The sequence below is a fragment of the Salmo salar genome, chromosome ssa02 (genome assembly GCF_905237065.1).
Source record: "Salmo salar chromosome ssa02, Ssal_v3.1, whole genome shotgun sequence".
In the NCBI taxonomy this organism is placed as follows: Eukaryota; Metazoa; Chordata; class Actinopteri; order Salmoniformes; family Salmonidae; genus Salmo; species Salmo salar.
This window is the reverse complement of record NC_059443.1, coordinates 10,505,340-10,522,071: the sequence shown is the minus strand read 5'-3', so window position 1 is coordinate 10,522,071 and position 16,732 is coordinate 10,505,340. Positions and strand designations below refer to the sequence as shown.

At 45.4% G+C, this 16,732-nt stretch overlaps 1 protein-coding gene across 1 annotated transcript; it reads left to right on the top strand.

Annotated features, from left to right (window-relative positions):
• The first annotated feature begins 545 nt into the window (after positions 1–545).
• Positions 546–16,353, top strand: si:ch211-254p10.2 (solute carrier family 40 member 1). Its single transcript, XM_045697302.1, has 8 exons — positions 546–696; positions 1,259–1,326; positions 1,556–1,715; positions 2,318–2,433; positions 2,857–2,983; positions 4,785–5,063; positions 11,018–11,710; positions 13,035–16,353. The coding sequence occupies exons 1-8, from the start codon at positions 594–596 to the stop codon at positions 13,298–13,300; spliced, it is 1,812 nt and encodes a 603-aa protein (XP_045553258.1). The 5' UTR covers positions 546–593; the 3' UTR covers positions 13,301–16,353.
• Positions 16,354–16,732: the final 379 nt, after the last annotated feature.

The window sequence follows — 16,732 nt, the reverse complement described above, 5'->3', positions numbered from 1 at the left end:
GCCATCACAAAGTCCTGACCTCAATCCTATAGAAAATGTGTGGGCAGAACTGAAAAAGCGTGTGCAAGCAAGGAGGCCGACAAACCTGACTCAGTTACACCAGCTCTGTCAGGAGGAATGGGCCAACATTCACCCAACTTACTTTGGGAAGCTTGTGGAAGGCTACCCGAAACGTTTGACCCAAGCTAAACAATTTAAAGGAAATGCTACCAAATACCAATTGAGTGTACGTAAACTTCTGACCCACTGGGAATGTGATGAAAGAAATTAAAGGTGAAATAAATCATTCTCTCTACTATTATTCTGATATTTCACATTCTTAAAATAAAGTGGTGATCCTAACTGATCTAAGACAGGGAATCTTTACCCTGATTAAATGTCAGGAATTGTGAAAGACTGAGTTTAAATGTATTTGGCTAAGGTGTATGTAAACTTCCGACTTCAACTGTATATTCTAGTTCAATTGAGTTGAGCAGGCCCATTCTTAATTCTACTAGTTCCTTTGAGTTGACAAGCCCCTTCTGGATTCTTTTACAGTAGTTGTATGTCCTCTGACCCCTGACCGGTGACCTGGTTTGGACTCTGTACAGGCGATGTCCCTGCGAGCAGACGCAGCCCAGTGTGGAGGGGTGGTGGTGGAGTTTGAGTCTGATGACATCAGGGAGGCTCGGGCCAGGAAGGCCAGGAGTACATCAGGTCAGCTCGTCTATTGCGGGAGTGGAGAGGAGAGATGACCAAGAGTTTACCCTGACCTCATGACCTGACAATACAACTACACAGCTATTACTTAATGATGATGTAACAACATGTTGTGATTGTCGGAATCACAGCGTTACATTTATATAGGTATTAGAGCAACCCAATATAAAGTGTTAGGTGTACGAGCTACTTAATGTAAAGGGTTAGGTATAAGTGAAACTTAATGTAAAGTGTTAGGTATAACAGCTACTTAATGTAAAGTTTTGGGTGTACGAGCTACTTAATGTAAAGGGTTAGGTATAAGAGCTACTTAATGTAAAGTTTTAGGTGTACGATCTACTTAATGTAAAGTGTTAGTTGTCAGAGCAACTTAATACTTTTGATTTCTGATCAGAACACATCCTGTTCCAAAATATGTTCAGACATACTCTGATGCTAAGTGCTTAATATTAGGTGGTTTTCCAGCTATAGATGCAGAATGTGTCCTGTAGACTCATAATGATGTTATCTCTGGTTATTGTTCATGTTACTGTGTATCTCTGTTGAACTTACTCACCAGGGTCAGCCCTCATCTACCTCAGGGGCCCTAAATTCCTGATCTACGTCAGTGGGGCACTGTCCATGTGGGTAAGAAGCCTTTTCATGTAACAACAATGGGTAAGGGAGCTACAAAGCCATACTGGCTGGACACTATAAGGTTTATGTCATCAACCAAGTAGTGTCTTGCAAATCAATGAAAGATGGACATACTTTACATTTCTCTTTATGCCCTTTACCCCTAGAAAGAGTAAAAAGCTAAAAGCCAAAGGCTAAAAACGTTCTTCTCCGTCATGATGACTATTTGTCTTTCTAATAGGGTGACCGTATGTGGCACTTTGCCATTTCGGTGTTCCTGATCGAGCTGTATGGACGTAACCTGCTGCTGACCGCAATATTCGGCTTGGTGGTGGCGGGGTCAGTGCTGCTGCTAGGGGCGTTGATTGGGGACTGGGTTGACCGCAACCCCAGGAACAAAGGTTAGACCAACAATCATTTCTATTTACAGCTATAGGGACTGACATCTAGTCCCAAATGGCGCCCTAAAGGTACTGTAATACAATAGGGAATAGGATGCTATTTGAGACGCAGTCCTAATTTCCTGCCTGTCTGCCTCACATGGGCATTCTGCAGTTCAAACAGTAACAAAGTTGCACCCCACCACTATTTTGGTAAATTGCTGAGGGATTTGGCTGGATAAATGTAACCACTCACAAATTCATAGATGGAGCTATGGATGCAAGTACTGAGCATCCATGAGACGGACATTATAGTTTTAATCATGTTTTGAAGATATACAGTTAGTTTACAATTACAAAGTAAAACAAGCATATATTTGGGGATCTAATGGGGTACAACAGATGAACTAAGCTCATGAGTCATTTCTAAGTTATATTCTTTTACAATCAATAGCTATATATCATTACTAAAAGTCCAAAAATGAATGTTCTATAGCAACTGCAGAATGCCCCTTTAAGACCAATGACACATTTATGGTTCTGTAGAAGTCTTTATGGTTCTCTGAAATGCATTGTCCCAGAATATTTTAGAATCTTAGTTTCTTCTCCCTCCTTGGTTTTAGTGGCGCATGCATCGTTGTTGGTTCAGAACATTTCAGTGACGGTGTGTAGCATTGTGCTGATGTTGGTCTTCTTATATAAACAGTGGATTGAGAGCATTTGGGATGGCTGGTTAACTGTGAGTATATTTTTCATTTTCTCTCCCACACTGTCTAAACTCTCATGATGTGAACCAACAGTATGTTTTGGAATCAGATATGGATTCAAATAGCATTTGTATCATTTCAAAGACTTTATTTGCACTTGATTGAGTTTGCCTGGTGCAATGGAACCAATGGAATAGTCCTAAAATGACAAACTCCACCCATCCAGTGCTCCAAACATGCTCAATCAAACTCTCAATGTATTTGTAAGAAAATGAATACTACTTAAACCCAGGTCTGTTGAGAATCAGGCTAGATATATTATTGCAAACTGCTGTGACGGTTGCTGTTTCTCCTGCACTGTTCTGTGTCCATGTTGTTGCTGCTGCTGTTCTGAGCCTCCTGCTGCTCTGTGCTGTCATGCGTAGTAACGTGTTGCATCACAAAACTTACACAAGGTGGTTTGTTATACGGTGGTGATCGTCCTGGCAGATGTGGCTAACCTAGCAAGCACAGCGCTGACCATCGCCATCCAGAGGGACTGGATTGTGGTTATCACTGGATACAACCGGGGTCACCTCGCCGGTGAGACTGGCAGACCTGCCACACGCTATTACATCACGAGGGATTGTTGTTTCTGTTTCAGCTGCTAAACTGGCTGCTGGTTAAAGCACTTCAAGGTTATCAGACACTATGTACACTGCTCAAAAAAATTAAGGGAACACTAAAATAACACATCCTAGATCTGAATGAATAAAATAATCTTATTAAATACTTTTTTCTTTACATAGTTGAATGTGCTGACAACAAAATCACACAAAAATAATCAATGGAAATCCAATTTATCAACCCATGGAGATCTGGATTTGGAGTCACACTCAAAATTAAAGTGGAAAACCACACTACAGGCTGATCCAACTTTGATGTAATGTCCTTAAAACAAGTCAAAATGAGGATCAGTAGTGTGTGTGGCCTCCACGTGCCTGTATGACCTCCCTACAACGCCTGGGCATGCTCCTGATGAGGTGGCGGATGGTCTCCTGAGGGATCTCCTCCCAGACCTGGACTAAAGCATCCGCCAACTCCTGGACAGTCTGTGATGCAACGTGGCATTGGTGGATGGAGCAAGACATGATGTCCCAGATGTGCTCAATTGGATTCAGGTCTGGGGAACGGGCGGGCCAGTCCATAGCATCAATGCCTTCCTCTTGCAGGAACTGCTGACACACTCCAGCCACATGAGGTCTAGCATTGTCTTGCATTAGGAGGAACCCAGGGCCAACTGCACCAGCATATGGTCTCACAAGGGGTCTGAGGATCTCATCTCGGTACCCAATGGCAGTCAGGCTACCTCTGGCGAGCACATGGAGGGCTGTGCGGCCCCCCAAAGAAATGCCACCCCACACCATGACTGACCCACCGCCAAACCGGTCATGCTGGAGGATGTTGCAGGCAGCAGAACGTTCTCCACGGCGTCTCCAGACTCTGTCACATGTGCTCAGTGTGAACCTGCTTTCATCTGTGAAGAGCACAGGGCGCCAGTGGCGAATTTGCCAATCTTGGTGTTCTCTGGCAAATGCCAAACGTCCTGCACGGTGTTGGGCTGTAAGCACAACCCCCACCTGTGGACGTTGGACCCTCATACCACCCTCATGGAGTCTGTTTCTGACCGTTTGAGCAGACACATGTACATTTGTGGCCTGCTGGAGGTCATTTTGCAGGGCTCTGGCAGTGCTGCTCCTGCTCCTCCTTGCACAAAGGCGGAGGTAGCGGTCCTGCTGCTGGGTTGTTGCCCTCCTACGGCCTCCTCCACGTCTCCTGATGTACTGGCCTGTCTCCTGGTAGCGCCTCCATGCTCTGGACACTACGCTGACAGACATTGATGTGCCATCCTGGATGAGCTGCACTACCTGAGCCACTTGTGTGGGTTGTAGACTCTGTCTCATGCTACCACTAGAGTGAAAGCACCGCCAGCATTCAAAAGTGACCAAAACATCAACCAGGAAGCATAGGAACTGAGAAGTGGTCTGTGGTCACCACCTGCAGAACCACTCCTTTATTGGGGGTGTCTTGCTAATTGCCTATAATTTCCACCTGTTGTCTATTCCATTTGCACAACAGCATGTGAAATTTATTGCCAATCAGTGTTGCTTCCTAGGTGGACAGTTTGATTTCACAGAAGTGTGATTGACTTGGAGTTACATTGTGTTGTTTAAGTGTTCCCTTTATGTTTTTGAGCAGTGTATTTCGTTTTTCTAGGATGTATCACATGCATTACCATAGAGGCAGAATAGTTTGATAATGTAGGCATTAGTAAAGCTGGTAACACAGATACCATATCACCACAACTAAACCCTGTACCTTTTGGTTTGATTCTGATCTGAAGGGATGAATGCTACCATGCGGCGCATCGATCAGGTGACCAACATCCTGGCACCGCTGGCGGTGGGACAGGTCATGACCCTGGCCTCCAACGTGATTGGCTGCGGCTTCATCCTGGGCTGGAACCTGGTGTCCCTCATAGTGGAGTTTATCTTCCTTTCCCGGGTCTACCGCATTGTCCCAGCGCTGTCCGTCAAACCCCCCGTGCCCGAGGACGGCCAGGCCTCCCTGGAGAGACCAGCAGAGAGGACGGAGGGACTGGTGGAGAGGAGGGGGTCACAAGGTCAGTGTCCTGGTGTCCTGGTCACTGTGTGACTGCTTCAGCAGTTGAGTTGGTAAAGCATAGTGGATCTTCCGAGCTATTTCATCCAACTTTACAGTGAAGTATAGCTTTACTTTACAGTAAAAATGGATGAAATCAATTGAAAGATACATGAGGTCAAGAAACATTATTCCACAACACGCACAGCACATACACTAAGTTTGGTGTCACTTAAAAATGTCCTTGTTTTTGAAAGAAAAGCCAACTTTGTGTCCATTAAAATAACATCAAATTGATCAGACATACAGTGTAGACATTGTTAATGTTGTAAATGACTATTGTAGCTGGAAACGGCAGATTTTTTATGGAATATCATCATGGGCGTACAGAGGCCCATTATCAGCAATCATCACTCCTGTGTTCCAATGGCACGTTGTGTTAGCTAATCCATGTTTATCATTTTAAAAGGCTAATTGATCATTAGAAAACCCTTTTGCAATTATTTTAGCACAGCTGAAAACAGTTGTCCTACTTATAGACGCAATAAAACTGGCCTTCTTTAGACTATTTGAGCATCTGAAGCATCAGCATTTGTGGGTTCGATTACAGGCTCAAAATGGCCAGAAGAAAAGACCTTTCTTCTGAAACAATGCTGTGTACTACTCCCTTCACAGAACTGCGCAAACCAACCTGGCCAAGATAAAGCAAAGCAGTGTGACAAAAACAACAACACAGAGTTACACATGGAATAAACAAACATACAGTCAATAATAAAATAGAAAAAAGTATATATAAAGTGTGTGCAAATGAGGTAGGATAAGGGAGGTAAGGCAATCAATAGGCCATAATGGCTAAATAATTACAATATAGCAATTAAACACTGGAGTGACAGATGTGCAGAAGATGAGTGTGCAAGTAGAGATATTGGGGTGCAAAGGAACAAAATAAATAAAATAAATAACAGTATGGGGATGAGGTAGTTGGATGGGCTATTTACAGATTGGCTACGTACAGGTGCAGAGATCTGTGAGCTGCTCTGACAGCAGATGCTTAAAGTTAGTGAGGGAGATATGGGTCTCCAGCTTCAGTGATATTTGCAGTTTGTTCCAGTCATTGGCAGCAGAGAACTGGAAGGAAAGACGGCCAAACGAGGAATTGGCTTTGGGGGTGATCAGTGAAATATACCTGCTGGAGCGCGTGCCCCAGGTGGGTGCTGCTATGGTGACCTGTGAGCTGAGATAAGGCGGGGCTTTACCTAGCAAAGACTTATAGATGACCTGGAGCCAGTGGGTTTGGCGACGAATATGAAGCGATGGCCAGCCAACGAGAGCGTACAGGTCGCAGTGGTGGGTAGTGTATGAAGCTTTGGTGACAAAATGGATGGCACTGTGATAGGCTGCATCCAATTTGCTGAGTAGAGTGTTAGAGGCTTTTTTGTAAATGACATCGCCGAAGTCAAGGATCGGTAGGAAAGTCAGTTTTACGAGGGTATGTTTGGCAGCATGAGTGAAGGATGCTTTGTTGTGAAATAGGAAGCCGATTCTAGATTTAATTTTGGATTGGAGATGCTTAATGTGAGTCTGGAAGGAGAGTTTACAGTCTAACCAGACACCTAGGTATTTGTAGTTGTCCACATATTCTAAGTCTGAACCGTCCAGAGTAGTGATGCTGGACAGGCGGGCGGGTGTGGGCAGTGATCGGTTGAAGAGCATGTATTAAGTTTTACTTGCATTTAAGAGCAGTTGGAGGCCATGGAAGGAGAGTTGTATGGCATTGAAGCTCGTCTGGAGGTTAGTTAACACAGTGTCCAAAGAAGGGCCAGAAGTATACAAAATGGTGTCGTCTGCGTAGAGGTGGATCAGAGAATCACCAGCAGCAAGAGCGACATTATTGATGTATACAGAGAAAAGAGTCAGCCCGAGGATTGAACCCTGTGGCACCCCCATAGAGACTGCCAGTGGTCCGGACAACAGGCCCTCCGATTTTACACACTGAACTCTGTCTGAAAAGTAGTTGGTGAACCAGGCGAGGCAGTCATTTGAGAAACCAAGGCTGTTGAGTCTGCCGATAAGAATGTGGTGATTGACAGAGTCGAAAGCCTTGGCCAGGTCGATGAATACAGCTGCACAGTATTGTCTCTTATCGATGGCAGTTATGATATCGTTTAGGACCTTGAGCGTGGCTGAGGTGCACCCATGACCAGCTCGGAAGCCATATTGTATAGCGGAGAAGGTACAGTAGGATTCGAAATGGTCGGTAATCTGTTTGTTAACTTGGCTTTCGAAGAACTTAGAAAGGCAGGGTAGGATAGATATAGGTCTGTAGCAGTTTGGGTCTAGAGTGTCTCCCCCTTTGAAGAGGGGGACCGCAGCTGCTTTCCAATCTTTGGGGATCTCAGACGATACGAAAGAGAGGTTGAACAGGCTAGTAATAGGGTTTGCAACAATTTCGGCGGATAATTTTAGAAAGAGAGGGTCCATGTAACGGTCGTCGTAGTGAATGGACCAAGGCGCAGCGGTTACGTGAATGCTCATGTTTATTCTACAAAATAAAACACGAAAACAAAGACCGGCCGACAAACAGTCTTGCAGGCAACACACAGCTATGCAAAGAACAACCTCCCACAATTCCCATGACAAACACATTCCTAATTATAGGACCTTCAATCAGAGGCAACGATAGACAGCTGCCTCCAATTGAAGGCCCCAATCCCAATTACCTAAACACAGATCTAAACACCCTAGAACAGACATAGAAATATACAAACATAGAACAATGACCAAAACCCCAGAATACATAAATCAAACACCTCTCTACATACACACACACCCCGAACCATATAAAACAAATATCCCCTGCCACGTCCTGACCAAACTATAATAACAAATAACCCCTTTACTGGTCAGGACGTGACAGTCCAGATTGTCTAGCCCGGCTGATTTGTCGGGGTCCAGATTTTGCAGCTCTTTCAGAACATCAGCTATCTGGATTTTGGTGAAGGAGAAATGGGGGAGGTTTGGGCAAGTTGCTGTGGGGGGTGCAGGGCTGTTGACCGGGGTAGGGGTAGCCAGATGGAAAGCATGGCCAGCTGTAGAAAAATGCTTATTGAAATTCTCAATTATCGTGGATTTATCACTGGTGACAATGTTTCCTAGCCTCAGTTTAGTGGGCAGCTGAGAGGAGGTGCTCTTATTCTCCATGGACTTTACAGTGTCCCAGAACTTTTTGGAGTTTGTGCTACAGGATGCAATTTTCTGTTTGAAAAAGCTAGCCTTTGCTTTCCTAACTGCCTGTGTATATTGGTTCCTAACTTCCCTGAAAAGTTGCATATTGCGGGGGCTTTTCAATGCTTTTTTTGTGCTGGTCAAGGTCAGTCAGGTCTGGAGTGAACCAAGGCCTATATCTGTTCCTGGTTCTAAATTTAGAAACTTTAGAATGTAGGATGGCCATGGTGTTGTTTAGGTCCCAGTTTAGGTCACCTAGCAGCACGAGCTCTGAAGATAGATGGGGGGCAATCAATTCACATATGGTGTCCAGGGCACAGCTGGGGGCAGAAGGTGCTCCATAGCAAGCGGCAACGGTGAGAGACTTGTTTCTGGAAAGGTGGATTTTTAAAAGTAGAAGCTCTAATTGTTTGGGTACAGACCTGGATAGTAAGACAGAACTCTGCAGGCTATCTCTGCAGTAGATTGCAACTCCGCTCCCTTTGGCAGTTCTATCTTGTCGGAAAATGTTATAGTTAGGGATTGAAATTTCAGGGGTTTTGGGGGTCTTCCTAAGCCAGGATTCAGACACGGCTAGGACATCCAAGTTGGCAGAGTGTGCCAAAGCAGTGAATAAAACAAACTTAGGGAGTAGGCTTCTAATGTGAACATTCATGAAACCAAGGCTATTACGGTTACAGAAGTCAACAAATGAGAGCGCCTGAGGAATAGGAGTGGAGCTAGGCACTGCAGGGCCTGGATTAACCTCTACATCACTAGAGGACCAGAGGAGGAGTAGGATAAGGGTATGGCTAAAGGCTATAAGAACTGGTCTTCTAGTACGTTCGGAACAGAGTGTAAAACTAGCAGGTTTCTGGGCACGGTAGAATTGATTCAAGGCATAATGTACAGACAAAGGTATGGTAGGATGTGAGTACAGTGGAGGTAAACCTATGCATTGAGTGACGATGAGAGAGATATTGTCTTTAGAAACATCATTTAAACCAGGTGAGGTCACCGCATGTGTGGAAGGTGGGACTAAAGGGTTGGCTAAGGCGTATTGAGCAGGGCTAGAGGCTCTACAGTGAAATAAGGCAATAATCACTAACCAAAACAGCGATGGACAAGGCATATTGACATTAGGGAGAGGCATGCATAGCCGAGTGATCATAGGGGTCCAGAGAGTAGCTCGGTGGGCTGGAGACACAGCGATTCAGACAGCTAGCGGGCCGGGGCTAGCAAGCTAGCAGAAGGGCCTTAGATGGACGTCACAATGGAAGAAGTCTGTTGTAGCCCCCTCGTGCTGTTACGTCGGCAGACTAGTTGTGATGGATCCGTAAGGCTCCGTGTGGTAAAAGGGTCCAGGCCAATTGGCAAAATAGGTATAGTGGCCAAAGAATTAGTCTGATGGGCCTCTTCAGCTAACAGTCCGATATGCTCTAGACAGCTAGCGGGCCGCGGCTAGCAGGCTAGCAGATGGACATTCAGGGGACATCGCGACGGAGGAGCCAGTTATAAAAAAAACTTGGGTAGATTACGTTGGCAGTCCAGTCGTGATGGAATCGGCGGGGCTCCGTGTCGGCAGTAAAAGGGGTCCAGGCCAATTGGCAAAATAGGTATTGAAGCCCAAGGAGTGGCTGATGGACCTCTTCAGCTAGCCGGGAGATGGGCCTAGCAAAGGCTTGCTCCAGGCTAATTGGTTCTTGCTTCGGGACAGAGACGTTAGCCAGGAGTGGCCACTCGAAATAGCAGCTAGCTAGCTGCGATGATCCAGGTGAAAAGGCTCAGAGCTTGCGGTAGGAATCCGGAGATATGGAGAAAAATATGTCCGATTTGCTGTGGTTTGAGAAGCGCTGTGCAGACTGGCAAGAGTTGTCCGGGCTAAAGGTTAGCTGATGACCACTAGCAGTGGCTAGCCGACTACTAGCTAGTAGCTAGTTAGCTGGCTAGCTTTTGTTGGGGGTGCCGGTTCAAAAGTAAAGAAAATAGCAGATCCACACCACATTGGGTGAGGCGGATTGCAGGAGAGTATGTTGAAGTTGAGGTTAAGAGAAATATTTTTAAAAATATATGTGAAGAAATAAGATATAAAAAGATATATACACGGGACACGACAAGATGAGGACAAAGACGTCTGACTGCTACGCCATCTTGGAAACACTTTAGATCATGATCTAATGATCAATTAGCCTTTTAAAATGCTAAACTTGGATTAGCTAACATAACATACCATTGGAACACAGGAGTGATGGTTGCTGATAATGGGCCTCTGTACGCCTATGTAGATATTCTTTAAAAAATCTGCCATTTCCAGCTACAATAGTCATTTACAACATTAACAATGTCTACACTGTATTTCTGATCAATTTTATGTTATTTTAAATGGACAAAAAAGGTGCTTTTCTTTCAAAAACAAGGACATTTTTAAGTGACCCCAAACTTTTGAACGGTAGTGTACATGCTTATTCATCTCTATGGAAACGAAGTATTACTTGAAACACTGTTGCCCTAAGTTAGTTGATGGATGATGTTAGTAGCTTGACTGATGCTTGTCCTCTCAGTAGATCATTGTTAGTAGCTTGACTGATGCTTGTCCTCTCAGTAGATCATTGTTAGTAGCTTGACTGATGCTTGTCCTCTCAGTAGATCATTGTTAGTAGCTTGACTGATGCTTGTCCTCTCAGAAGATCATTGTTAGTAGCTTGACTGATGCTTGTCCTCTCAGTAGATCATTGTTAGTAGCTTGACTGATGCTTGTCCTCTCCCTCTCAGTAGAGCAAAGTGAGGTGGTGACATCAGCCCCGGGCCTCAGTGATGACGACATGAGCCTGAACCTCAAGGAGATCACCAATCTGCCTCTGTGTTTCGGACGTTTCCGCTGGCTGCTGAGCACCTGTAAGGACGGCTGGAGGGCCTACTACCGCCAGGATGTCTTCCTGGCTGGGATGGGCCTGGCCTTCCTCTACACAACTGTCCTGGGCTTCGACTGCATCACCACGGGCTACGCCTACACCCAGGGCATCAGTGGCTCCCTGCTCAGTCTGCTGATGGGGGTCTCGGCTATAACAGGCCTCATGGGCACCGTCATGTTCACCAAGCTGAGGAAGGCCTACGGTTTAGTCAACACAGGCATCATCTCCAGCTGTCTCCATCTTTGCTGTCTGCTGCTGTGTGTGTGTTCTGTGTTCGCCCCCGGCAGCCCTATGGACCTCCGCCTGCTCATGCCCTTCCTGGACGCCAACGCCAACTCGACGTTGGTGGAGGCCGGGGGGATGGTGGAGGGCCAGAGGCAGAAACACACCTACCCGATGCGGGGTGGCATTAATCAGCCGCTGCTGCCCGACCGCTCGTCCATCCACTGGACCAACAACACGGTGCTGTTTGAGAATATGCCATCAGGCATGGAGCCAGACTCCTACATCTCTATAATCCTGCTGTTCTTGGGGGTCATCACAGCACGCATCGGTGAGTAAGAGGGACGACCAGGCCCAGGCCCTTCACAATTGGATTGAGTTGCTGATCCACAGCTTAACAATAGCAACTGTATTATGCATGTTTCTAACATAGGCTGTCGGTATTCAGTTCTTATGAGACTCAGTAAATGAGTTCAAATAGCGTTGGAAGATAATCATTTTTGTATTATACCAGTGCCTGACTGAAAAGAGACTACTGAAATGGATCCATAGTCTAGTGGTCTATCCATATAGACTATAGTATAGGGGTCTATCTATATAGACTATAGTATAGGGGTCTATCAATATAGACTATAGTATAGGGGTCTATCTATATAGACTATAGTATAGGGGTCTATCTATATAGACTATAGTATAGGGGTCTATCTATATAGACTATAGTATAGGGGTCTATCTATATAGACTATAGTATAGGGGTCTATCTATATAGACTATAGTATAGGGGTCTATCTATATAGACTATAGTATAGGGGTCTATCCATATAGACTATAGTATAGGGGTCTATCTATATAGACTATAGTATAGGGGTCTATCTATATAGACTATAGTATAGTGGTCTATCCATATAGACTATAGTATAGGGGTCAATCTGTATAGACTATAGTCTAGTGGTCTATCTATATAGACTATGGTATAGTGGTCAATCTGTATAGACCATAGTCTAGTGGTCTATCTGTATAGACCATAGTGTAGTAGTCCACCTGTATAGATCATAGTGTAGTAGTCCATCTGTATATATCATAGTGTAGTAGTCTATCTGTATAGACCATAGTGTAGTAGTCCACCTGTATAGATCATAGTGTAGTAGTCCATCTGTATATATCATAGTGTAGTAGTCTATCTGTATAGACCATAGTGTGAAAGTCTATCTGCATAGGTCATAGTGTAGTAGTCTATCTGTATAGACCATAGTCTAGTGGTCTATCTGTGTAGATCATAGTGTAGTAGTCTATCTGTATAGACTATAGTGTAGTAGTCTATCTGTATAGATCATAGTGTAGTAGTCTATCTGTATAGACCATAGTGTAGTGGTCTATCTGTATAGATCATAGTGTAGTAGTCTATATGTATAGACCATAGTGTAGTAGTCTATCTGTATAGATCATAGTGTAGTAGTCTATCTGTACAGACCATAGTGTAGTGGTCTATCTGTATAGATCATAGTGTAGTGGTCTATCTGTACAGACCATAGTGTACTAGTCTATCTGTATAGACCATAGTCTAGTAGTCTATCTGTATAGATCATTGTGTAGCAGTATATCTGTACAGACCAAAGCAACCACTGACTGTTGTCTGTTTATCCTGTGTTTTCCAGGTCTGTGGTCCTTTGACCTGACCGTGACCCAGCTGCTTCAGGAGAACATCTGTGAGTCGGAACGTGGTGTGGTCAACGGGGTCCAGAGCTCCATGAACTACCTGATGGACCTTCTCCACTTCATCATGGTCATCTCTGCTCCGCAGCCCCAGCACTTTGGCATCCTGGTCATCATCTCTGTACTGTTCATCACCACGGGACACACCATGTACTTCCTATATGCACGCAAAGCCAAGAGAAAACCTGCTGGACGCCTGGACACGTAGGGAGGCCGTGCGGCTTTCCGCGACAAAGCATGTGCCCAAAGACTCCACTCTGCCTGCGCCTGCCTGTGAAATGAATGTCTCTTCTCTCTTTTTCCCTCTGCGCTCTCATTGCTAGGCAACAATACAATACCGTAACACACCTTCACCCCCATCCAGCCATTCATTCATTTCAGCAAGTGTCGTGTCCTCCCCAACCTGGTTGCTATCTCCCTGCATGGCCAGGTGTAGTATGGCCAAGTGCTAAGGTACAGGAACAAACTAGAACTCAGGTTAACTAGAGTAGGATCCACCTTTCCCTTCTGTACATAGGTTGATGTGGTCTCAACAGATGCGGTGTTGGTCCCCTACCGTGGAAGGTTATCTCACCTCTGTGTTGGTCCCTCACCGTAGTAGGTTCTCCCACCTCAGTATTGGTCCCTCACCGTAGTAGGTTCTCTCACCTCAGTGTTGATCCCTCACTGTGGTAGGTTCTCTCACCTCAGTGTTGGTCCCTCACCGTGGTAGGTTCTCCCACCTCAGTGTTGGTCTCCCACCGTAGTAGGTTCTCTCACCTCAGTGTTGATCCCTCACCGTAGTAGGTTCTCTCACCTCAGTGTTGGTCCCTCACCGTGGTAGGTTCTCTCACCTCAGTGTTGGTCTCCCACCGTAGTAGGTTCTCTCACCTCAGTGTTGGTCCCTCACCGTAGTAGGTTCTCTCACCTCAGTGTTGGTCCCTCACCGTGGTAGGTTCTCCTACCTCAGTGTTGGTCCCTCACCGTGGTAGGTTCTCTCACCTCAGTGTTGGTCCCTCACCGTGGTAGGTTCTCCTACCTCAGTGTTGGTCCCTCACCGTGGTAGGTTCTCCCACCTCAGTGTTGGTCTCCCACCGTAGTAGGTTCTCTCACCTCAGTGTTGGTCTCCCACCGTGGTAGGTTCTCTCACCTCAGTGTTGGTCCCTCACCGTGGTAGGTTCTCCTACCTCAGTGTTGGTCTCCCACCGTAGTAGGTTCTCTCACCTCAGTGTTGGTCTCCCACCGTAGTAGGTTCTCCCACCTCAGTGTTGGTCCCTCACCGTGGTAGGTTCTCTCACCTCAGTGTTGGTCTCCCACCGTAGTAGGTTCTCTCACCTCAGTGTTGGTCCCTCACCATGGTAGGTTCTCCTACCTCAGTATTGGTCTCCCACCGTAGTAGGTTCTCCCACCTCAGTGTTGGTCCCTCACCGTGGTAGGTTCTCCTACCTCAGTGTTGGTCCCTCACCGTGGTAGGTTCTCCTACCTCAGTATTGGTCTCCCACCGTAGTAGGTTCTCCCACCTCAGTGTTGGTCCCTCACCGTGGTAGGTTCTCTCACCTCAGTGTTGGTCTCCCACCGTAGTAGGTTCTCTCACCTCAGTGTTGGTCCCTCACCGTAGTAGGTTCTCCTACCTCAGTATTGGTCTCCCACCGTAGTAGGTTCTCTCACCTCAGTGTTGGTCCCTCACCATGGTAGGTTCTCCTACCTCAGTATTGGTCTCCCACCGTAGTAGGTTCTCCCACCTCAGTGTTGGTCCCTCACCGTGGTAGGTTCTCCTACCTCAGTATTGGTCTCCCACCGTAGTAGGTTCTCCCACCTCAGTGTTGGTCCCTCACCGTAGTAGGTTCTCTCACCTCAGTGTTGGTCCCTCACCATGGTAGGTTCTCCTACCTCAGTATTGGTCTCCCACCGTAGTAGGTTCTCTCACCTCAGTGTTGGTCCCTCACCATGGTAGGTTCTCCTACCTCAGTATTGGTCTCCCACCGTAGTAGGTTCTCCCACCTCAGTGTTGGTCCCTCACCGTGGTAGGTTCTCTCACCTCAGTGTTGGTCTCCCACCGTAGTAGGTTCTCTCACCTCAGTGTTGGTCCCTCACCATGGTAGGTTCTCCTACCTCAGTATTGGTCTCCCACCGTAGTAGGTTCTCCCACCTCAGGAAAAGGGCACAGAGGGCAGGCTGAGGCAGCAGCAGCAGCAGAAGACGCCTTTCCAGCAATTTTTGGATTACTGCAAGAGCTTCATTATGGCAGTCTGTTAACCTACTCAGAGTTTGGATGGGAGTTGGATGGATGGATGGATTGATGTATTTTTCTAACCTTCACACAGGAAAGAACTGGGCATGGTGAAGCAGGTGACAGTAACAAAAAGAAGAAGAAATGAGACTTAACAACTTTAACAAGTGGCAAACATGTTACTGCTCCGTCCACTTGGAAATAATCCAGGAAGTCCAAAAGGAAAACTAAAGGGAAGTTGGTGTCAGATTGTGAGATATTGAAGATTATAAAGGAGCCCCCCTTGATGGACAGAAGAGGAAGGCTGTAGTGTCATCTTCTCCTGGTCTGTTTCTCTGTGGATGAATCAGGCAGACATGTGCCTAGCTTTCAAATCAATCACTAAGACGCATTTCAGTGTCTATTGATTAACACATTATATCATTAAAAATATATATAATTTTAACCGGATCACAGGAACATATCATAAGAACATAAAGATAGTAAGAAAAAAAAAACATGCATTGAAATCAGAGGAAACCAAAATGACCATAATTGCTTGTATACTTAGATAACTGAAAATAGCTTCCAAATTGTAAATGCTTTTCCTTCACATAGAAACAGAGTGATATTAATGCAGTTTGACAAATTTATAGCAAACAGATTTTTACTTCCTCTTTCATTTTGTGACCTGTTTTGAGATCAGTGTTTAGTAGATTGATAGGTCTATATGATTCTGGATTAAGGCAGTGTTGTATTACACTAGAACACCTACGCATCCTGTTTCCTTGTTGTTCTCATGAACTAAAACCTTACCTCAGTACAGTACAAGAAATCTGTGTTTGAAAAACTAACTTGGACATGTCTCTCAGCTATGTACGGCCATCTCCTTTCTGTACAGTGGCAATACCATCAAAGTTGAACTCGTTGTCATGCAAACAGCACCACATTACAATTTAATTGTTTTTATATCATATTTTCCTGTGACGTATTGTTCACTTACATCTATAATTTGTTGTCCTTTTCTGTTTCAGACTGTTATTTATGATGACAATAAACACGGATTAAGATGTCTTTGTATTTTGACTTGAAATGTTTTGTTACCAACATTTACCTCTATTCACCAAAGCTCATTACGAACTGATTTGGATGTCTAAAAGTCATAGTTATGATGAGTCCAGGGGGTTTCTGGGAGTTGTTCAGTCACGAGTTCCATAAATGTCCAATAATTATGAGAGCACATGAACGCAGCATCATAAATGACAGTCAGTATACAGTTCATGTACTGCACATTCTTTCATCCAGGAGGAGGCTCCAAAACACCCCTCGCTGCATGCCAAGCACCGAACAGGTCTGCCTCTGACCCTACCCAGTCCCAGTTAATCCCATCCATAAATAAAGGCACCATTTCAACCTTCCTGAGTTAATGTTCTAGTAGGACCCTTTCCCAGA

Excerpts from the sequence above, each read along its gene's own strand:
- si:ch211-254p10.2 (XM_045697302.1), top strand. The coding sequence starts at position 594 with ATGTCCCTGCGAGCAGACGCAGCCCAGTGTGGAGGGGTGGTGGTGGAG. Across the intron at positions 1,716-2,317 it reads CCGCAACCCCAGGAACAAAG|TGGCGCATGCATCGTTGTTG; the intron begins GTTAGACCAACA and ends CCTTGGTTTTAG. Across the intron at positions 2,984-4,784 it reads CAACCGGGGTCACCTCGCCG|GGATGAATGCTACCATGCGG; the intron begins GTGAGACTGGCA and ends TCTGATCTGAAG.